Source organism: Mercenaria mercenaria, chromosome 16 (assembly GCF_021730395.1).
Source record: "Mercenaria mercenaria strain notata chromosome 16, MADL_Memer_1, whole genome shotgun sequence".
NCBI classification, from domain to species: domain Eukaryota; kingdom Metazoa; phylum Mollusca; class Bivalvia; order Venerida; family Veneridae; genus Mercenaria; species Mercenaria mercenaria.
In genome coordinates, this window is record NC_069376.1 from 55318157 (window position 1) to 55343183 (window position 25027).

The window sequence follows — 25027 nt, forward strand, 5'->3', positions numbered from 1 at the left end:
TCATGGCATTTTTTGCTCAAAAGGTAATACAAAAAAAAATTGAGAAAATTCAGGAAAGAGCGCTTAGATTTGTTTATGACGATTATTCATCATCCTATACAAAACTCTTCATGAAAGCCAAATTACCTTCTCTACATATAAGGCGTATGAGAACAATGGCACTGGAAATTTATTAAAATTTTCATGGAATATCTCCACATGGCAGTCTTGAATGATCTTATTCAAAAACAATACAGTCGATATAATTTCCGTTATTCTAATTTGTTACAGATCCCTCAAGTGAAATCTACTAAAGCTGGTAAGAACTCTTGCATGTATGCAGCCCCTGCTCTCTGGAACTCTCTCCCTGAATCCTTTCGTCAATCCTGTAATTTTGGCCAATTTAAATCAATGATGTCAAATTGGAATGGTAAAGACTGCAAATGCTCAGCCTGTCACAAATAAACAAATTCAAACCTACAGAGTCATAGACTGCATGCTTAAAATGATTGTTCCGTGTTGTTACTATTCTGATACATGTGCTGTATGTTCTGTGCTTTTAATGCTAGCCTGTATGTGCTTATATGTAATATAGTGATTTGTTTCATTTTGTGTTTCTTATATGTTAGCATAATAGATTCTTGTTATGATAAAAACAATTCTACTGTCATAATTACGTTTGAATGTCTGGTATATGTTTGTCCTTTCCAGTATGTATTGTACCCCCTGTTGCTGCCTGTCTGATTCAGTTCAACGTTTTGTTACACTTGCTTTTTCGTGTTTCCTTCAACATTTAGTTACATTTGTTTTTTTGTGTTTCCTGTAATGTTTTTCATGTTGCTTTTACGTTATTGCTCATCTCCTTCTGTCACTGGTGCCCTTTGTGCTTTCTCTATTTACCATAGGAAAGCCTATCTGTTGTCAACTGGACGAGTACACTGGTTGGACAGATTAGACATACAAATGTCAGTAAGAGCCCTGTGGCATGATTTATATGATTGCTTGATCACTAATTTAGCATCTGGCTTAAGACACATTCATGTACTTAAAAGTAATATATACTGTTACCACCTTGCATTAAAATATATGTATTGTGCATTTTTGTTAAAAAATTGGCTAAGTTCTTGTGGCGGTACTGCTATCTATACCCAGTAGTAGAGTTGATAAGAAGTTAATATTTAATATGCTCTCACATGATACTAGGTTTTAAAACCATCTTTTATTTTGCCTTGCCTCTTAGCTTTTCGTTTATGTAAGTAATGTAGTTAAAGATAGTATGTAATCTTAACTAAGTATTTTTTATTTTTATTTGTTTAAAGTCCAGGTATTAAAACCTTAGAATTTATGAATTTATGCTGATATTATGTTGTAATTTGTTTTAAACCATGCACTAATGAAATTATTTTATTTACAGCTCTTATATATTTGTTGCTAGTTGTTTGCACTTGTTTTCAGTAGTCGGTTAAAAAGCTCAGTCAGAGCTTATGTTGTATATTGTTATATGTCTTGCCGACTTAAAATAAAACTTATCTTATCTTATAGTCCTGAATGGAAGCACAGTGCTATGGTTCAAACCAAAAGAAATACCTTTATTAATGGGTACAGAAACTATTTGTTCAGCTAAATAGACCAAGAGTGGGACTGGACTGGACTGGACTTTAAGTTGCTTACAAGTGAGGAATTTCAAAGAGGCAATTCGAGTAATATGTTGTGTGTTAAAGTAGAATCAGGCTGTTTAGTCTCCTGGTATGGATGGGATAATGATGGTTTGCATTGACAAGGTTATGTATGATTTTGTAAAATAAGACTGGAAAAGTTTGATGACGGCGTAGTTTTCAGGTTTGCCAGTTTAGGGTATTTATCACGTGGGAAACACTGATTGTGTAGTCAGAGGACTTGTTACAAACAGTATGCTGCTGACCTGTTTATTATTTCAATTTTTAGATAGAGACTTTTGCCAGGGGTGCAAAACAGTCAACCAATACTATTGCTGGACACTGGTGTTTTAAGCCTTTATTTAATTCCATTATATTGTTTGTCCAGATATTTCTCCTTTCGAGACTCGGAGGGAGGTGTTTTGCTCAGCGGACAAATTTAGATCTTTAGAAATTGTCAGCCTAAGCAAAGAGCTATAAAAATAATTTATTTTATACTTCTTTGGCCTAAGGTATTTAGTAGCATTTTTTAGTTGTTTTTTTTTTAATTCAGTGCTATAAAGAGCCTATGGGGAAATGTTTGGGTCTTTTCCCAAGATATTTGCAATACCTTTAAATTTCATGGGAATGCGAGACATTTTCCCGAAATTTTAACTAGATTTAACTGTCAGATATAAAATAGTTTTACCTGCTAACAGTCAGGATTTGCTTTGTATGGATTCATTTATGTAGGAGAGAAAATTACAAGGGTCGAGAACAGATATTTAGAGAACACCAGAAACTACAGGTAGTGTATCTGAAGTGCAGTTGTCTATTACAACTTTCTCTTTGAGCGAAGTTCTTTAAGAATTATTTAATTCACCGTGATGCAAGAAACTGGACTGCCAGCTGTTCAAGTTTGAGTTTAAGGTTATTTTGACCAACTTTGTCAAATGCTTCACTAAAGTCCGTAACAATAACGTCAAAGACCTCTTATGTAAAGATAATTAGTTGAGTTTCTCATCTGTGTTATGGCTGAAACCTATGTTAGTACTTACAAAGCTTAGCAGGTCGATATTATCGTAATGTGTCGCAATATTTGAAAATAAAATGTGCTCAATGAGTTTGGAAGCAATACAGGTGAAGGAGATTGCACTTTTCAAGTGTGAGTGAACTAGGCCTGTCAGGTTAAAGAAACTACTGAGGATTAGTGACATCTCGTTTTTCTTATTCTGTTAGGATTACGATTTCTACAACAGTGACATAATTCGAAAATTTCTCCCACAAGAACTATATATGAATTATACATATACGCATTGAATTGTGACATTCAAATGTCACGGCAAAATTTCATCTTTCGTTGGAACCCAATGTGTGAAATTCCGACTAACTGAAAATTCATATAAAAAATCTTCTAGAGCTAGTGGTTATACTTTCTTACAGAGACACAGAGCCTGTAATTATTATTATTTATCAAAGATTTAATTTTGTAAATATTAGTGCTTTAATGCTTAAGTACAACCAACTGAGAACTTTAAAAATTGAGCTGGCTGCACCATTAAAATGATTGTTTTGATAATAATTTAACTACCATTCCTCGAGTTCTCTTAAAATAATGTATACGACCAATATTTTAATCAAATATTCGATCCCTGATTTGAACAAAAGTTTATATTTATATATAAATCACTTGTTTGTTGTCTGCAAAATTTTATTTAGGATATAAGTTCTATGTACTTATCTACGATACAAATTTAATATATTTATTTAGGATACAATTCGATACAGTACTTATATAGGGTAACTATACAATATTAGCAATGACGAGATCATCGTATCTAGTATTCCCTTCTATACATACTTAAATGCGAATAGCAAAGTTCCGAGAAGCTAGCACCCTCAAATGAAACCAAAGCTTTATATATATAAACGAAAACCCAAGGCGAACCATAATAAATGTAGTCAGTGACTTGGTTTCTATTTTCAGTTAGGCAACAAAACGAAATGATTTGACCTACAGATCAGTAAATGCAGGCTGATCTACAATTGATGCCAGTGAGCGCTATAGCGTTCGCAACACTTATTCGTGAAAATCAGCTACATAAAACTAGTCTCATTATTATAAGTAGGCGCTTAACTTGCAATTAATATGTGTAAGAATTTGACAAGATTGGCTTAATTTGACGATATGTTTTTCTTGCAACCTGTTGATAACAGTTAAGGACAGAACGAAACACAATACAATATAACAGGGCTTGGTCTGGGATATTGTATTAAAAAAGACGACTATAGCGAATTTTGCAGACCTGGATCAGCTGAAGTACTAATACAGAGGCAAGTATAAGTGCTGAGTGTGATTCAGTTTTTAACAATCTGAGAGAACTAAGTACCACATTGCAGATCAAAAGGCTCCTTTTTTACTACATAACTTATGCACTAAAATCTATTTTACAAATGAATACACGCCTTAACGTTACGGGCGATATTTCAAACTTGAACTCTTTCAATTAGTACGGCTTTGGAACGTCATGTAATCATTATTGTTAACACACGCTTGAATTTTATGTTAAAATGTTTGACTGAGATACTATAAGGCTCGGTTTTCACTTTTATAAGTTCTTTTTTTATTTGAGCTACTAATAGATCTAGGTCAATATTCACGAAAGAAGTCGAGATGGACTGGATTTTAACATAGCATAATACGGACTTTGTTTTCTGTCTGCTTATATATTCATAGTACCAATATCAATACCTTTATACCCTTGTTTATGAACGTGTCATCTATGTCGTTTAAAACATATTAAAAAGGAAAAGAAAAATGCATTCGCCTTGTCTGATCTCTAAATTACAAGCAATGGTATATGAATGAGATTCAATCATTTTCTCCAGAGACGCTAGAACGGTAATGAATGTTTATCTTCTAAAATGCATAAGGCTTAGGTTAAGGATTAGCGTAATTGAAGTAACAGAACTGTACGACATTCATAACTAAAATGACAGCCATATTTGTCCGCCCGCTTTGCTCAGTAGGGAGAGCGTTGGTCTACGGATCACGGGGTAGCGAGTTCGATCCCCGGGCGGTGCGTATGTTCTCTGTGACGATTTGATAAAAGACATTGTGTCTGACATCATTCGTCCTCCACCTTTGGTAATTCATGTGGGGAAGTTGGCAGTTACTTGCGGAGAACAGGTTTGTACTGGTACAGAATCCAGGAACACTGGTTAGGTTAACTTCCCGCCGTTACATGTCTGAAATACTGTTGAAAAACGGCGTTAAACCCAAAACAAATAGTATATATATTTCATTTACAGTAATGACTTATAACAACAAATCGTAGGAAATAGACGGCTCTGGCATGGAAGTAAATTGTCATTAATTAGATTGACTGGATAAAGTAGAAAGTAAAGAATCTGTTTTTTTCTGTAAATGAGATAAATTATATTTATATACCGTTCCATACAATCATAAGCGCAACAGTCATCTACTGGTAAATGTACCGATAAGGGGAAGTAACACTGTGTTAGAGTTTGGTACGATATGTGTTCAGAATTGTAAAATAAACTTTAATCAACATCGTTTTAACAACATTTATTACAGAAACAGTATAAAAGAAACAAATGTTACTTATTAAACAACAAGACTTGAAACAGACACAGTGTGTTATTTTGCAACACAGACATTCTGTATATCACAATTATTACGTCATAGCATTAAACATCACAGGGGCGTGCTGGAAATGAGAACCACACAAAAACTGGCAAATATATGGTAAATATGTAGATAATAACTCTCAATATCGTGTTAGAATCTAAATAAGATATAAAACTGTGATTTGCTCTTGAATAAAATCATTGTTTGTTGTTCAGATGCGCCCTCGTGATCTGATATAATTCCTTCGCATCTGAACTCCAAACAATGATTTTATTCATCGACCAATCAATAAATGAAATATATTATTTTTTAAACTAAAATAGAGAAACTCTCTTAATCTATAGCCATCGAGCTTGCTGAATTTTAGTATCAATGAAATATAACCATTATTTCACTATATTGGAATAGCATGTTTACAAATTGATGACACTGTATATTGTTATTGAATTGGATGCTGACCTAATATTGCGGAATTGTAGTTGCAGAATCTGATGCTATCGCGCATTTTTCGCGTCGGAGTGTGTTTGGTATTGTGTCAGAACTGCAGCATGCACGGCTTGTTTTACCGTGCTAGAGTGTCTTGTGAATTTCTTTATTGTAGTTCATAAACTGTAATATGGTTTTCATAAAAATACCCGACAATCAGTCTAGCCAGATTTTTATCATAACAGACCGACCACGGTTTTGGTGTGCTGTGCTCCCTTGTAACAACCTTTCCTAAGACTAGTTCACCATTATAGTCAACCTGATGCACACTATGTGTATTTTCATCAGTGACAAGAATAGTACCGTCACTGACTAAACACAAACCAGAGGCACCCTGAAGCACATCATTTTTCAAAGTATTCAGATGAGTGCCAGTGCTGTCTATGGTAACAAGACCACCGTTAACATCCGACAAATAGAGCAATTTCCCGTCCTCACTGGCAACTATGTGACCGAGCGATTCATCATCATTCACTTCTTGTTTATGGTAAAGAACACGCTGCCCAGAAGCGTCCTTCTTGTAACTGAACACCGTATCCCTGCTCGTGACATACAGGTTATCCTCATGGGAATCAAGACCTAAACAGAAATGATCCAGTTTCACTAATTTCCTCAACTTCATTTTACCTGATATATTCACAAACTGTATACCAGCATCTCCAACACTTACGGCAGCTGTCTGATTGCCCACATAACACGCGTCAAAGGGGTAATCGGGAAGTTCACAGTAACTGATTAACTTGTAAGATTTGTCAAGTTTCTTAAGTCTGCTATTGTCACGATCGGCAAGAAGAATTTTACCCTTGGGTAATACACAGATTTTAAGTATACTGCATGAAGGTCCATCTGGTTTTGCAACTTTCTGATCATATAGTTTCACATTGTATGACCCCATCTTGGTTTTAACGGATAGGGATTTTTGTATCACCTTCTCATCTCTTTTATCTGATATGGCTCGGTTAGGTCCAACACATGATCTGAAAACATACCGAAGAGTTAATGCCAAAGGTACCTACATTTTGTTATCAAAATTGTTACTTGCCATAAATAATCAAATACAGTGTTAGCAGGTACGTTTCATTAATTATGTACTTGTGCATTTTTTTAAACAAAGCCTTTGCCATCCTCTTGATCTATATAGATGAGAATATCTGTAAATTGTTGCTCAAAAATAAAAGAAAATTGTTACAAACACTATATTAGGGTCTCAAAAGACAACAAACATAAATGAATTATATATCTACTAAAACATTAGAAACGGCTCATTTCTTTTAATTTTCGTCAACTTAAAATACATAAAAGTAACAATTACAGATATTTATCAGGCAATAGCAATACAACGAAATTCTCTTTGCAATGCTTGCATTTCATATGGTTTCACAGATGATAAACATGTTAGCCGTGCCATGGGAAAACCAACATAGTGGGTGTGCGACCAGCATGGATCCAGACCAGCCTGCGCATCCGCGCAGTCTGGTCAGGCTCCATGCTGTTCGCTTTTAAAGCCTATTGGAATTGGAGAAACTGTTAGCGAACAGCATGGATCCTGACCAGACTGCGCGGATGCGCAGGCTGGTCTGGATCCATGCTGGTCGCACACCCACTATGTTGGTTTTCCCATGGCACGGCTCATGTATCATTGGTTAGATCATTTAACTGCAATGCCATAACTACACTATTCTATGGTATATTCATAATAGCTGTGTCTTTCAGTGAACATACAGACACTATAATGATTTCAGAAGGTCTAAGATTGGTTAAAATAAATATCTTTATCGCATGTTTGACGTCGTGTATAAATTTGGTATTTACACTAACTTTAGTGTTATAAATCTTTGACGTAGACGTCGTTTTAAGTATAGGAGACATTGGTCGAATTGAATTGGTCTATAATAGATAAAGAAAGGCGAAATTTTGATGTTTCAGCAGGAACGTTCCCATGTGTGTTATTAAACTCGTTGAATAAATTGATAAATTCAATGAGGAAAAACATTGCCTTTATTGTTTTACTTAAATCGATTAATAAATTCAATATGAAAAGACACTCATCTAATATATTCTGTATTTGTCAAAACCAGTCCTCAGACATGGAAAATTGTGTGGCTAAGGAAACAAAAGTGTTTTTTACATGAATTGTGCATACATGTTTATAGTTCTAAATGATATTGTCATTTGAAGCATGCCGACTGCTCCAAATAAATTATAACTTAAGGGACATATCTGCTGTTCAATATCGGATGATTAAATAAGTTTTTGAAATTTTAAATTCTCACTGAAATCTGTTTTATACGAGTTTATAAAAAATCTTAAGTTTGTTTTTAATGTGTCAAACCTTGTCACATATACCTCGCGTTCTACACCACTGAATACTAATTCAATGAATTTTCGAAATATAAATCAGACTAGAATTATACTTTTACTTCATGTTTCAACTGAAGCTAACAATGTAATCTGCACAACTAATATTTTTTCTAAACAACCTGAGCAGTACCGATATTTTCATGTCGTGTATTTTTAAATTTCTCGTTACCTATGATCTGTTTCTCTGCAAATAATGCAACACAGGTGTTCGTGATCAGAGCAATACCATACTATCTTCCGGTTTTGATGCTTGCTACAAGTAAAACTACTGGTAATCTCTTTGATTACACCACTTTCACCTGAAAAAGATTTAATGAATGATAAGTACTGTCAGTCTGAGTAGCCTTTAAACCTAACGTTGAGTCACCAATCCCGTAAATGGGTTGTCGTCAACTACCAAATAAGTTAAAACACTAAATTGTAAATGATAACATTGGTATTATAATTCATTTTAAAGATTCAAAAAGCAAGTAGATCTGGCGGGGCAGGAACATGTTTACGCTTCGCTTTATTTCAGTAAAAACGATTTTTCAACATGAAAAGCATAATTCAGTAAAAAACTTAGTATTTTAGCCATTATGATGAACATGTTTATTATATCAAAAAATACTGAAATCTAAAAAAAAACAAAACAAAAACAAGAGGACCATGATGGTCCTGAATCGCTCACCTGTCCCCACGTGACCCAGTTTTGAACTGAGTATGACGTCGTTTTTTCTATTATTTGATATAGTGACCTAGTTTTTGAGCTCATGTGACCCAGTTTTGAACTTGACCTAGATATCATCAAGATAAAAATTCTGACCAATTTTCATGTAGATCCATTGAAAAATGGTCACAAGGTTTTTCTATTATTTGACCTAATGACCTAGTTTTTGATGACACGTGACCCAGTTTTGAACTGGGTCAAAGATATCATCAAGATGAACATTCTCACCAATTTTCATGAAGATCTCATGAAAAATATGGCCTCTAGAGAGGTCACAAGGTTTTCTTATTATTTGACCTAATGACCTAGTTTTTGATTGCACGTGACCCAGTTTCGAAACTTACCTAGATATTATCAAGTTGAACATTCTGACCAATTTTCATGAAGATCCATTCAAAAGTATGGCCTCTAGAGAGGTCACAAGGTTTTTCTATTTTTAGACTTACTGACCTAGTTTTTGACCGTAGTTGACCCAGTTTTGAACTTGATTAGATATCATCAAGATAAATATCCTGACCACATTTCATACAGATCCCATGAAAAATGTGGCCTCTAGAGAGGTCACAAGGTTTTTATTATTATTTGACCTACTGACTTAGTTTTTGAGGCACGTGACCCAGTTTCAAACTAGATCTAGATATCATCAAGATGAACATTCTGACTAATTTTCTTGAAGATCTATTGAAAAATATGGCCTCTAGAGAGGTCACAAGGTTTTTCTTTTTTTAGACCTACTGATCTAGTTTTGGACCGCACGTGACTCAGTTTCGGACTTGACCTAGATATCATCAAGATGAACATTCTGACCAGCTTCCTTAAAGATCCCATGAAAAATGTGACCTCTAGAGTGGTCACAAGCAAAAGTTTACGCACGGACGGACGGACGGACGACGGTCACTGCGCTCACCTCGTCACTTTGTGACATGTGAGCTAAAAACGACGTGGTTGATTAGAAAGTTATAACTTACGAAGTTGCCTCCTTGTGTTATCTATGCTTTGGGATGAGCAACTTGCCAATACATCATAGGTATTTTCCCCGTTCACTTCTATCCCTAGACTTTTTCTCAACTCAATCCGTTCTTCCTGAAATGTCATTCCGTTGAAGTATGCAAGAAGTTGATTGACTGCTTTACATGTAAAACACCGGATTCTAAGCTCAACAGATGTCTGGCTTTGCAAAACACTGCCAACCTGAGTCTGTTCGAGGGCATATATGTGACCAAGTAGGCTCCTTACCGACTGGATAGTTTTCTGGTACGTGTGCGTAGTTGAATAATCAAGAGGTACAATCGTCCTGTTGCTATGGTTGTTTACATCCGCTGTCAACAGGCGATATACAAGACTGTTTCCTTGAACTGATGATTCTCTCGTTGTACGAAGTACTCGTATGTGTAATTCAAGCTCGAAAGGAACTATAAGATATATAAGTATATAAGTAAAATATCCCATGCTTTGTTGGCAAGTTTGCAAGCATTCAGTCCATCCTAACAGTACAACATATTTAACAATTTTCAAAATTCAAATTGTTTAATTATTAATAAATATTTTGACCTTTCAACAGGATTCTTTTTTTTTTGTTCTGCGGAGAAATATGTTTAGTATAGTAAGATGTTAGCTCAGAAGATACTGTTCTTTGATTCTAAGTGAATAGTTTTACTTGCAATAATTAAATTTAATAAATTATCTACAAAACATGTTGTTGTGTTAGATATATCAGACTTTGTAATGACATTTGTCTAGGTCAATATTCTATGATAAATTTGATACAAATCTCCTCAGTATACATATCGAGATTTGAACGGAAAACTGTCAGTAGTAGTTCTTAAATGCAAAAGACAAAAAAAAAAGTCGGAACAAATGTTATTGGATAAAAGTATAAATTGCGTCATATATGAGGGCTGTTCAACGAATACATAGACTGATGTCATAACTTCAAAACTAGCCAATTAAAATGTCTTAAGTTTTATCATTCTGCAATATAGTGCCTCTGTTGCTTATGCACCAAAATTTACTCTTTTACCGTTATGCTGCAGTATGTCTGTGCTACGAGCATTTGTTTAAGTAAAGGGTATGCTGATTGATTTAAATATCTTTTTAAAGCTATTGAAAATACAGTAAACAACTTTGATGTTGCGATTAAAACTCAGTAAATCATACGAAGAATAAGAATATTCATTTTTAACAAGATTCATTCTTAATTAATATAAAACATACATTTAATAGAAAAATGTATAAACTGGATTTGTCTTGTCATTTATTTCACTGTAAATGTTAAAAATATATTTCCAATTAAAATAAATGCTGATGGATAATTTAGCTGGCTTTTAAGATATGCCAGTTAATCTCTTAATTTCTACAGTAATTAAAAATTTTCTTTGGGTGTTTCCCCAAGTTCGTATACTATTTAATATTTTGCTAAGATTTAAAGATGTTTTTGTATCGTCATTCTTATGTAAAGCCACGTATGACTATCCTAGACAAAATGCTGTTCATTTTAATCCCAAATGACTGACTGACTCCAAATTTTATGGAGACATCCCTGAAATATCATAAAATATATCATTTGTTATATTATACCAGATTTATATAGCGCCCTTTTCATAATAAACACGTTCATTCATTTTCATATTCATGATGCTGATGCACTTTTCATTTGCAAACAGTTATGTAATTTTATTTGCATTTATTGACGTTTTTAAATTTAAAACGTTTATACGTCCACTGGGCCGCTAACGCGTTGTTATGTAGGGATAACGCATGATTTTTCGTGTTATAACATCAGCAGAATCCCAAGGGATTGGTTGGTGCCCGAGCCCGTTAGGGCGAGGGTACCAACATGTCCCGAGGGATTCTGCAGATGTTATAAAACGAAATAAACATGCGCTAACGCTATTCTAGCATAAAACGCGTAAAAACTGATAAATGAATACAATGTCACTCAACGTCATTAAATTTCCACGAAATGCGCGGGAATGCCCGAGTTGTTTTTTTTTTTTTCGTTGACGTCATTTCGTTTTGAATTATCCGTTTTGGGGCCGAATGACGTTTACGCTTTGCCACGGAACGCGCATATATAAAAAGGTGTTATAACAGCACGCGAGCGCGAGAATCTCTCTGTTAACACACGTTGCCTCTCCTGTTTAAACACCCCCGAAAAGTGACAAGAACAGCAGTTTTATGCTAGAATAGACATTAACTTACTTCTAGTTTTGTACTGTGTGATGTAATTCTGTTTTAATAATTACAGCTGCAAGCGGACACATTACTGGTTAAAACGGTACCAGTTATACTAAATTGCGCTAAAAGGTGACAGTTGTAAAGCCAGTCTACTTATCTATTGAACAACCATCGTATACATGCAGCTGACAAAATAAAATACAACCTTTCTGCTCTTTCGACTGCTTTCTTGTTTCAAGAACTGATCGCAGGTCATTCATTAAACGTAGTTCCTTCTCAGTCTCTGAAATTACGATATATCGTGAGTCAGTTTTAGTCAATATTGCTGTAAGTCAATCATCTTCATTAATGGCAATATTTATTTCAAGAAACTGTGTATTTCGTTGGATTTCACACTATTGTCTGCTTTCAGCAATTTGAACCAACCACCAAATTAAACCTGCATCTATGTTCCTATAGTTTTGTGTGATATAAACTTGACCCTTGGCCAAATGACCTCAGAAAGCAAAAGGGGGTCACATACTCGCCACAGACATATTATCATCCTAAGAAGACTGACAGCCAATTGGCTTAATCTCTCTTCAGGAATTTGTCATAATCTGTTTTCAGGCCGTCTCAGTTAATTAACATTTGAGGTGCTGACCGCAAAACTATAGATGTCATCCTCTAACAACAAGCAATATTTTTTTTTTTTGAAATTTGAAGTCTGAAAGCACAAAAATGACGGGCAGTCATCCCATGAAGTTCGACTACTTTCGCCTAACGCGTTCTTTACTCATTGAGTAGAAACCTTTCTCTGTCTCAAGAATAAATGTGACCATGACATTTGACCTACACATCGGGTACAATTGGGGTAATCTACCATCTTATGTATTTTAATTAAGGTTGTCCGCCAAAACCCTCTTTATATATTGAATGACTAGATTAACGCACTGGCCCCATAACAATACAAGATATATGTTGACCATACATACTCAGTGTATTAAGTCTGACGTAAGTAGGCCAAAAAGTTCTTCAGTCATTAAGCAGAAAGCGTTTTCAGTCTCACGGTAACTATGTTTGACCTTTGACCTACAGGCCCTAAAACAGTAGAAATATTTTATTGACTACAGACACTCACCAGATGACCATTCTGGAGCCAGTCATTTTCTAGGTATTAGCCCGGCACCAAATGATCTACCGACCAACTGACAGACAGAAAGACCAACAATAAGCAAAACAATATATTCCCTCTTCTCAAGTGGAGCATAAATATACCCCTTTGTATCTAACCTGTATCGAATGCTTTTAAATTAATCAGTTAAAAAAGTCTCAAAATATCTGGAACTGCATGTATCCTTTAATTGTCCAACAGTATACTATAATACTGGTTTGAAGAGTAAAAATATCTTCATGATAGAAATTCTACTTCCATTAGTACATTGTTCCTTCTGATAACGGACGTCAGTATGAAGCGTTTAAGCGTTGATCTGAAACCTTGATTTGGTCCAAATATGTCACTTTATATGTGAAGTTAACATGGTTAAGGTATGGGAATCTTAAAATGGTATGACATTAAAAAATAGTTACGTTGAAGTTTTTCTTCAAGATGTTGTATTCTAATGTCTTTCTGAAATGAGAAATAAACATTCATTTTAGCACAAATATATAAATGAAGTTAATTGAAAAAGTGTTTACTGTGAATACTTGTACTGAGGTACCAAATTGAAAGAAGAGATGGATGAACCTGTAAACTATTTCATTTGTTTAACTGAATTAGTATCAGCACATCTCAAATTTACACTTGTAAACTGCAAGTCTGTGTTAGGTTGACTTTTTTAAGGCCAATGGAATTTTCAGGCGCAATTTCATTTTAGATTAATTACTTTCCCCTTCATTCTGCATGCTCTTTAATTTCTGCACTTCAATTCTGATTATAATAGCATTGAATAAGAACTGTTTCTTTGAAGAAGTTTATGTTACTTGATACATACCTCCTTCTCGGCTTGTTCGAACTTTTCTGCCACTTCATTCATAGCATGTTCTCGCAGGTTCTTAATGTGTTGTTGAAGATCTTCGAAAATATGTATATCTATCTGTTTATTCTTCAACTAGAAAACAAAACATTTGACCTTAAATAAAGCACCTCTGAAACTGGACTATCAAAGAAATGTGTCGAAATATGAATATTTTTAATAAAACAGAGATCTAATAAACTGAAAAATCAATTTCTTAACTTTGAAACATTATATTATATTTATTTAATGTTAGATTTATAGTGTATTTCTATCCCGATGCATGCCAAGGTTTCGAGCTATGTTTTATCAAGCATAGTCTTGTATTATTTTGCAGTGTCCGATCTGGCACTCCAATCAGCGATGGAGTGGAAATATTTGGTAACTAGAATTGTGTCCATAGGACAAGGATGCCCCCCACACCCCGCCCACACACGTACAGCACCATCCGCTAAATAGCGCACTGTCTAGTACACACCATCTTCACACGAAGGATGTTTGACTAAACGTTTGAAGGAAATTATATTCAGATAAGGTTGTGCATCTGAGCAACTTTGAATCCATTCATTCAAAAATGTATGAGGAGTTGAACACACCATTTCTTCACTATGGCCTATTGTGTGAAATTAAGAAAGGGCCATAATTCTAGAAAAAATAGCCACAGAAAACAGTCCTTTATTTACGGATATATTCACATCAATGTCCTTCACCTATGAAACTTTCAAGCATATCCTTTGATAAGTGGTTGAGGAGTTGGACACATTAGATTTTTCTCTATACTCTATATAGCAAAACTATCAAAAGTCCAAGTAAAATTGTCACAGCAAAGTTCCTTTCTTTATGGTCATCTAAACATCAAGCTTGTTCATCTGTGAAATTCTGAAGCAAATCAGGCTAAATGTGGGAGGAGTTGGACAAACAAGCTTTCGCGACGTACGGATGGCTTACGGAAGTACAGAAGTACGGACAGCAGCAACAATATATGCCCCTACATAAATGTGGGGGCATAAAAAGTTATATAAAGCACAGTCATGGGCGCTTGCACTGAAAGCAAATTAAATGATCGAACGATTTATGAGGTGATGTTCATTAAACATACGCATAGCCCTAAGAATGTAATACATATTGAGTTTGAATTAGAAATGCAACACTTGTACTTATCTGGATGGACAAATTGGCAGACACGACTGAATTTTCAGTTAATCCCTTATAAAGATCTTTTAATACGAATAAAATAAGACCACCTCATTTAGACCGTGAATGGCTGCTTTGACACCAGACTCGCTAAGCAATGGCGTCACGCCTTTCATGTCTTTAATCTCCAAAACGTTCTTGAACAAGTCTATGTACTCATCAAGCTGACCCTCGGAAATCTCATAATTGGGGTTGTGAAGTATGTCATTACGAGCATCTCTCGCCTGTAATAAGTAATTCTTCAGTAATTAAGTTAAATGTACATGAAAAGCTATGGTGATTAGACCGCATGTTGCTGAAAAGCAATGATAATTGAATAAAATGAAGGAAATAATTAACGATGCAGCCAGTAGGTATATAACTGTGAGAATCTATTTATGAATTTGATTAAAACTTGACAAAGAATTAAATGATTGGTATGAGACATTGAAGGCAGCATCTGATAATTCTCCAAACTTTTCAGGACAAACTATTAAGACTACGCTTTAAAAAATACTTTATCACATTACCTGTTTAAACAGGTCTTTTTCTCCGTCTATATACACATCCCCGAGACTTGTATGGACGAAAAGATCATTCATGAACAAAGATAATAATCCAGCACAATCTATTTCCTTCGCTGATGTCTTGCCCTTATAGCCTGTAGTACTTATATAGCAGGTTGCTACGCTCCAAGGTTCACTGCTCCAATTCTGAATGTCCGTATTTGCTAGCAGTGGATCGACAAACCGGTGGCCCTGAACCACAAGATCATAAAACTGGCTACAAAACCCTCCGCTGGGGCAAAACACGCGGTTCTGCAAATGTTGTGCACATAAACATTTCTTGTTTCTACAATTCTTTTTCTTCTTCTCTTCATTGTGCGAGGGAAGAAGACTCTCGACAGAACATTGTGTACACTCTGTGCCATAATTTTCCAGACTTTTCATGAATTCACTATGTTGGTTCCTAACAAGCCTATCGGAAACACCCTCTAAAGCAAACTTTAAGTACTTTAAGCCTAGGGCACATCGTATCCAGTTCTTGTAAAGTTCTTCAGTAAGCTGTTTCTTGTGTATCAAATCGACGTTACCTTAAAAAGATAATGCATAAAGTTATTCACATATTTTGAAACAAAAGTTTGTTAAAGCTGTTACCAATTAGATAACGCGTAATTTTATAAGAAAATAAAAATATCAAACTTGTCAACAAAGGTTATACTCGTAAAAGACAAAACCAGATAGGCCCGTATTCATCAACTGGTTAAACCTTAAACCTTTTTCTGTTGGGATTAAGGTCGCACCGACACAATATTAGGTTATATGGCGACTTTCCAGCTTTGATGGTGGCGAAATACCCCTGGTGTCCCTCCGTGGTACAGGCAATCATCCGCCTTCCGTAAGCCAGCTCAGATGAAGAATTCAATGTCCTGAGTGAGGCTCGAACCCAGAACTCTCTGAGGCAAGTGATTTAAAGTCAGCGACCTTAACCACTCGGCCATGAAGCAACCCCACTCCTCTAAAACTTAAAAGAAGCTTAAAACATTAAAAGGATTAATTTTCTGCTTGCTCTGTCAATGTTGAATTATCACAGATCGTAATAAATGTTTTCACGAATATGGAAATGTGCATTTTAAAGTTACCGACAGCTCTGAAAAATTTCTTCCCAGTAAATTTGCTGAAAACAAAATTATGGCAACTTGAATATTTGTTTTTTTTTTAAGTCTAACTTTCAAACCTCAAACGTTGATGAATACGGACACTCCTGGGCACAGGTAAATGTGAAAATGTTTACCTTTAGAGGCAGAATATGTTAGTTTACAGATGATAGCGAACATACAGAAGATTTTAATTAAAGTAATATAAGGCAAGACGAACAATGTGAAATTTTTGAGCAAAATCCCATTTTGATTGAGTACTGTATTTTCCATTGTCAAATAAGGCTCGGTCACATATTTTTCAATCCTAATGTTGACTCCATTTACCATTGTTCATTTAGAGACTGTCTTACTACAAAGTATACATCTGAATATATTAAAACACTTGTATCATAAACTGTGAAAAATAGTTACCTTTAATTACTAGGATAGTACTCGATGTGACGTCACCAAAATCAACAGTGTATTCGCCTTCGTCTTCAAACCTTACATTCAGAATTGTCAATTTGTGTTCTAGTTCGGTAGCTGATGCAGAGATTCTGTTACTGTTAATGGGAATGTTGTTATGACGCCAGATAGGTTTCTTCGTGGGTAAGTTGACCTTACAAACAAGATCGATATCCATATTCTCTCTGCACTCCATTCCGTCTAACTCTACTTGTATCTCTTTGATAATCTTCAAAGGTTTCTCTGTTAATTGACAGTGAAAGTATAATAAACATCAGCCCTATGTCGAAAGCGAAACACTGTGGAGTATTTTCTAACAAACAAACAGTTTAACGCATATTGACAAAATATAGTTTAGATCAAGCCTTCTGAAAATCTGTTTCAAGTTGTGAAGAACAAGAAACAACTGCAGCCAACAAAAGACACCTTTTACAATATAATACAGTCTAGAACAACCATATGCAGCTGCATCAAACATTTAGCTAGGATACCCTCAAAACTGCTGGCCCAGCATTTTAAGGACATAGGTCGCTATTAGGATGAATCGCCCAGCTGGCTTGCGAATAGTTGGTTACTTTATCCAGCAACTTAACCTTCATAATAACTAAAGGGACACTTGGCTCTTCTTCCTTAAAATAAAACTAAATTGACCGTAAGTATAGCGAGACAACTAAAACACAAGAAACCAAGTATATACATGTATATTGTTTTTTTTCGAAAGGGTATGACTTTTATGCACTGACTGTGTTTCGATAATCAATAGGACTTCTGCATTTCGATACCCGCCTGTTACTTTCAGCATAGCTGCAGTTGAAGCAGAACCACAAACACAAGAAAAGTTTCCTGTGTCTTTCTGCATTGTACTCGAAATAGCAAGCCAGTGAGAAGATCTATCATTTAGAAATTTCAACGCTTCTGTTTCCTCAACTATGTTGAAATCCTTCCGCCACGTCACTATTTTCTCAGCCACATTGAGTTTGCAAGTGAGAATAGCTGGATCACCAACATAGACAAACGTGTCCTGAAGGTTTTCGATGAAAAATGCAACTTCCTCTGAAATAAGAAATAAAAACTGCTAAAAAATTCTAAATCCACCATTTTAATATCACTATAGGAAACAGACTGAAACGTGAATTAATCTAAGTATATACTGTATTACTACTGGAAACTGACAGAAACGTAAGTCAGCCTAAATTGTATTACTACTGGAAACTGACAGAAACGTTAATAAGTCTAAATTATATTACTACTGGAAACTGACAGAAACGTTAATAAGTCTAAATTGTATTACTACTGGAAACTGACAGAAACGTTAATAAGTCTAAATTGTATTACTACTGGAAACTGACAGAAACGTTAATAAGTCTAAATTGTATTACTACTGAAAACTGACAGAAACGTTAATCAGTTTAAGTATATGCAGTATTACTATAAGAAACATACAGAAACGTGAATTAAGTGTATCTTCTATAACTACTGTAAACTGACAGGAACATTAATCAGTTCATAACTATTTGGAACAGTTAGGAGCGTGAATCAGTCTAAGTATAGATAGTATTTAACATACTGAAACGTAAATAAATCTAGGCATATTATACAATTATCGACTTTTTCATAGGTTGATATCAGGATTTGACAACCCGAAAAGAGTTATATTCACCTCGCCGTAGCGAGGTGAATATAACTCTTTTCGGGTTGATAAATCCTGATATCAACCTATGAAAAAGTCAATAATTGTTTTATTACATGAATAAATGTATAGTCAGTCTTATTATTACAATTGTACCTTTAATAAAGAAATAAGGAATAAATTTAGACCAAATCAGGTTGATATTGGTTTTCCAAGCACCTTCTTTGATCTATTTTTATTTTCGTACTATTTATAACCCAAGATAATTTGATATGATATGTACTCATTACTTTTCAAACCGTTTTCATCCAATCAGAGAAACAATAGAATGTAGTCATGTAATGAAAAGTGTTACTACTGGGAACAGACAGGAGCGTCAATCAATGTTAGTATAACGTATATCAATATAATTAGAACGACTGATATTTTGATTTGAACTAATGAATATTAATATGACAAACCATAATATTATATAATTCAAAAATCTGAAATACTGTTGAAAAACGGCGTTAAACCAAAAATAAAAAATAAAAAATAAATAAATAAAAATAATTCAAGAAAAACATCTGGTCGGTCCTCTTTTCTACATATCTAACTTTACTGGAAATGTGTGATTACCGTTTAAAATACTGTCAATTTAGGCGAATTTTGAGACAATGCGAGAAATAGTTTTTACAGTGTATACCCAAGGCGCAAATAAATAATAATAAAATAAGTATTGACCGAAGTTTTTATACATAATGTAAAACATATTTTGTTGATTAACAACTTTACTAACTAAGTTTTGGTTGCCATTAGGCAAACTTAAGGCAAAGGTAAATTTTATTTAACCTCGACAACAAGAAATACACAATTATTGTGCGACCAACAAGGTATTTGGGAAGAGATACTTAACTGGGTCTATTTTACCTCCAGTTACGCCCTGAAATATTGAGTGCTAAGCCAGGGAGCAACCAGTACCATTTTTACGTATTCGGATAGACACAGCCAGGGAGCGAACTCCAAAGCTCCGACCCATTAAGCGGACATGCTACCTATGAGCATTGAGGCTCTAAATGAATCACAATTATCAGGAATAAGAACGGTTTAGTGGGCCTGAGGGGTGTTTAATTGCCTCCCATTAAACAGCTTCAGTCACAACAAGTCTGCTATTATTTTACTTAGTTGCGTTCTATGCTTCAAAAGGATCTGCGTATACATTTTATTATCAATGTTCGAACTAAACGAAATGCTATTTGTTTTAGAAAATGATCCAGAGGTTGTTACCATCTTGCCGTAAATCTGTACTGTCAACATCGTCTGTCTCTTCTTCATGTTCTTCATTTTCGCCTAATCAATAGAAACATTTAATATCTAACATGAATTTCTGGATTCAGTTGACAAATTCAGAATTTTTGAAATTAATGTAACGTATCTAGATAACGTTGAAAAGCTGAACCCGCTGTACGGAAACAGCAATCATTTCACGAATTCATAACAACTAGTGACTAAATCTATTAAAATGATGATAAAATGTTGAAATGCGAAATGATTCCAAGCAATGCCTTGAGATTGGTGGAACGTGGACAAATCATTAAACAATCTCAAAAACAAGTACACGGACCTATAAATTTTATTTCGCCATAAAATAGACAATATGTCTCTTAACAAATGTAAAAAGTCATTATAGTATTTTTCTACACCTGAAAATACCAATAAAATTGTGATTTTCCTCACAGACTCCTATCACGAAAACTTATTTGACGTGAGGTCAACATTTTACAAACAGGCCTAGCAAAACATCAAACACACGACCCTGTCGTTTTCATTTGCAATAATATCTTAGTATATCCTAAATCCTACATTGCAGAAAAAAATTAACATAACATGCAGAATATGGAGAAGTACCTTAAATGTTAATAAATTAGTAATACATTTATTTTCTAAATACATTTTACTGACAGCAGTTACCGAACGCTCAATTCAAGTATATTATTATAAAAAAACGCTTCAGTCATTTTTTTCTAGCTTATTTATATACCTGTGACATCTGTAAAACTATTGTGCCAAACTTTTCATTTACCTGTTTCGCTACAAGCTAGACTGTTTCGGCATGCCATTACAATGCAGTCAAAATTGCACTAGAGACCACTTGCATTAACAGACTACTTTTTCGTTCCGTTTCTTCCTTAGTTAAAGAACACAAACATGTTGTATTAAGAGACAATTTGTGTTGAAACATTTTGCCTTTTTCTTAGGTGGTCTAATAATACTTATACTGTATTTAGGTACAATGAACGTACCTCCGTAGACTATTTACGAGTAAATCAACATACCATTGTCCACTGATACTGTTGTTTCTCCATTTCCACCGTTCAACTCCTCTTTCTCGCCATGTATTTTTGGAACAACTTTGTCTTCTATGGCAAGCTTAACGTGCATATCAACATCTCTGATCTTCATGAACTTATTTATCAATTTCCAGTTTACAGTGATTGGTTCCGAATAGAATGAATGAATCATCAATTTACATTCGAGTTTGGCTTGGTCATCAATATCTTTACTTAGTTCCAGTAATGCTTTATGTAGTGGGTCCCATTTGCTTTTGAAAGTGTTGAAGCTCAGAGAAGCCGATGACGCGAAATTATCCAAGTCTTTCCTTTGGTCCCTAATGCAATCTATTCCCTCGTGTTCGGGACTTGATAAACGTTGTTCAAATAATACAGATAAAACTACACATAATAGATGTGTGTCCCATGACTCTATATTCGTATTAACTGAATCATCATGAAACAACTGAACAAAATGTTCACTTTGCGACTGCTTGAACGTTTCCTTCTTTTCAAGAATAAGAGAATTCAGAGTTGTCCCTGAATTTAATTCTTGTCTCCTACATAATGCTTTCAAAGCGACAGGTGCAGCTTGGCCAAGCAGCAATAAATACCTCAGATAATGCTCGTGGCCTCTTGTAATGATATCTTCATTCTGAAAAACATGAAACATTCAATATTAAAGTCAACTCAGAAACTAGAGATTGTTTTCCACGATAAAAGTATGCCCCCACCACTTAACACACAGACATTGTAAAATGCAACAAATAAAGAGCCGTAACTCCAGTGAAAATCACTGACCTATAATATTTCAACAATATAAGTAATCACTCGTGAGGTTTGGTGATATATATATAGAAAGCAAGTAGTGTAAACGTCTTAAAATACGCCACATCCAGGGCTATAACTCTGCTGCAAATAAGTGAACCTGGGCATGTTAAAGATATGCATAACTAGACTTGGCACTGGTAACTCCCTAAAGGTTTGATGGAAACCTGCCCAATGGTCTAAGAGAAGTTGCCAAAATATCATAACAATCGACATGTGCCCGTGATATACACAAGTAATCTTTGCAAGGCGTTAAATGTAATTCTTCCTGGTGGTGCTTGAACAGCTGCACGGACAAAGTAAAGTACTACAAATCAAAGATCATAAGATAGTATTGTAAGCATTTTAAAATAAGAAACTTCCACGGCCATAACTCCGCCGCTGAAAATCACTGAACCGGAACATACCGATAATATGCACAATAAAGCTTGGCACTGATCACTCCTGTAAAGTTTGGTGAAAATCTGCCAAATAATATATCATAAGAGAAGTGGCCAAAGCACCATAACATTTGACAAATCAATGCCCATCACTAGACTGAAAATTGACGAACCGGAATATGCCGAGGACGTGCACAACTATGCTTGGTAATGATCACTATTATGGAGTTACATGAAATTCTTCCTGGTGATGTCAGAGCAGCTGCGCAGACAAAGTAACTACGACGAATCCAGAGCCATAACTACACTGACAGTCACTGAACTGGAACAAGCTGACAAAATGCACAACTAGGCTTGTCATTGGTGTTGTTGATATTTGCTAAATAATACAAAGCGTCAAAAGCATCATATTAAGATTTGACGAATCAAAGGCCATAACTCCATTGAAAATCACCGAACTGGAACATACCGACTATATGCACAACTAGGCTTGGCAATAATCTCTTTTGTGAAGTTTAGTATAAATATGTCTGGCGGTGTCGGAGGAGTTGCGTGGACAAACCTTGTGACATACACACAGACTGAGACTACATGCGGGAGACATAATTAGACGAGTATGCCTGAGGTCGCGTGGTTAATGTCACTGTCATCAAATCACTTACTCTCATGGCTAAGAGTTCGAAACCCCGCACAGGATGTAAAAAATTCTTACACCAGCTAACGAAAGGTCGATGTTCTACCCTAGTTGCCACTCGTGCCTTAAGGTTGGTGGTTCTATCCAAGCTGCCAGCCGTTTCTGAGATAATGCATAGAGAGGCAGCTTTGATCTACTTTCACTATTTAAACTTAAGCTAGAAAGCTGATACTGGATGCCTATATTGACACAAAATTTTGCCATATGTTAACATAATTTGAAATATTATTGAATCTACTGTTCTTGATCACCTCACTCTTTCGCTTTTACTGTTACACAGTACAAGTACATATGCAAGCTGCATTGAAAGTAGTGCTTTTCTGTTCATTTACTTAATGCATGTTTTCATTGGGACAGAAGCATGATCTGTTTTAGCATTACACAAATTATTTGAAATAGTAGAATACGCAATAGATTATAGTTAAGTCTTTTAATAAAGTTGTATATAAAGTATTGTTTACAAAGCTGTCAATGAAAACTGAACATACCGATGCCATCTTACTTTTTTCTCTCTTTAAAATGGCGTGATGTCCATACCAGTTGTTAGTTTGTCGTCAGTAAATTCAATTGGCATGGTCATAGAAATGCTGAAATAAGAGAACTGAATTATCAGTCATATGTGGTAGAAAGGATTAAACATATTTTCTAAGTATGTGTCATGTCGGCCCAAACGCTTTCTTTGCAGTCGAATTTGCATTAAGAAATAAAAAAAAAATGCATTTTTTGTCTCTTGTAGAAATGAATTATGTTATTGTTTTGTTGAGATGATTCATCCGCTGGTTTAATTTGTAGTTTTATAAATCTACACGCTTGGCGGCAAAATTACAAGAAGTAAATGTATATATTTGCCATGCCCTTTAATCACTTTACTAACTGAATCGTCCGAACAACATCGATAGAAAAAATCCCTCCCGCCTTTCCCTTTAGGACTTAGATATCTTAGCAATTTGACGCATTTCTGCTGTCATGTTTGTTTTTCTGATCCAGACTGATACATTTGGTCCTAGCCATGCGGAATTCCTCAAGGGCTGGTCATTTCTAGACAGCGTCCACCACCATTTACATGTTGCAATAAATATTGGTTAAATGAAATTAGCGAGGTGAACTTTTAAATATTCCTACTTAACTTTGTAATAGATTTAACGTGAAAATAATATTATAGAATCATCTTCACGTTTTTATTTGATGTGTTGTTATGTTTTTTTAGTCTATTTCTGCTATTACATTTATTTAATTTCATGTAACAATATGTTTGCTTTTTAAATGTAGTCCAACGCTTTCTGTACTAGAATGCTTACTATTTAGCTACTAGTGGGTGGTGTTGATGGAGGCAGGGGACATAAACTTGAAGCCATAACGGACAATAGGGCCTCTGGCTTCAGATCACTTGCCCCTCACCGATGTAGGTTTGAGACTCACTCGGGGCGTTGAATACTTCATATAAGGAAGTCATCCAGCTGGCTTGCGGAAGGTCGATTGTTCTACCTATGTACCCGCTTGTGATAATATAACGCACGGAGGGACACATGGAGTCTTCCTCCACTATACAAAGTTGGAAAGACGCCATATGACTAATTGTGTCGGTATGGCGTTAAGCCACAATGCTCATGCACTGAACTAAACTTATAGCATAAATAGATTTTAACAAGAAATAGCAACGCGTGAAGCATAAGCATTTTGTATTTACTGTACATCTAAGCTACAACAATAAATAATAGATCTATTAAATACATGTATCACCTAAAATAATCATCATAATATTCGGCCTGTATATTATCGCAGTGTGCAGGCTCCCACAGAATGTACATCACATGTTCACTGGTCCTTTCCACGCCTAATAGTCCTCTAAATACAAAAACTTGAATGAACGCGTGCATATACACAATATTACATCCTTTAAACATAAACGACTTGGCG

At 35.1% G+C, this 25027-nt stretch overlaps 1 protein-coding gene across 1 annotated transcript; it reads right to left on the bottom strand.

The window, feature by feature from the left end:
• Positions 1-5067: 5067 nt before the first annotated feature.
• Positions 5068-25027, bottom strand: LOC128549727 (uncharacterized). The gene is made up of 14 exons (XM_053527137.1): positions 24851-25027; positions 23599-23697; positions 21215-21863; positions 20166-20228; positions 18056-18322; positions 17237-17512; positions 15696-16258; positions 15237-15410; positions 13972-14088; positions 13568-13607; positions 12204-12281; positions 9790-10233; positions 8282-8411; positions 5068-6728 (listed from the first exon to the last, which is right to left on the bottom strand). Exons 2-14 carry the CDS (start codon positions 23605-23607, stop codon positions 5858-5860), a joined length of 3681 nt encoding a protein of 1226 aa, XP_053383112.1. The 5' UTR covers positions 23608-23697; positions 24851-25027; the 3' UTR covers positions 5068-5857.

Bases quoted from the DNA above. Each gene is read 5' to 3' on its own strand.
- LOC128549727 (XM_053527137.1), bottom strand. The intron at 18,323-20,165 runs GTAACAACCTCT...TTCTTATTTCAG, and splicing joins TACAGATTTACGGCAAGATG to AGGAAGTTGCATTTTTCATC. The intron at 14,089-15,236 runs GTGGTCTTATTT...TTTGTTTTCTAG, and splicing joins CCATTCACGGTCTAAATGAG to TTGAAGAATAAACAGATAGA.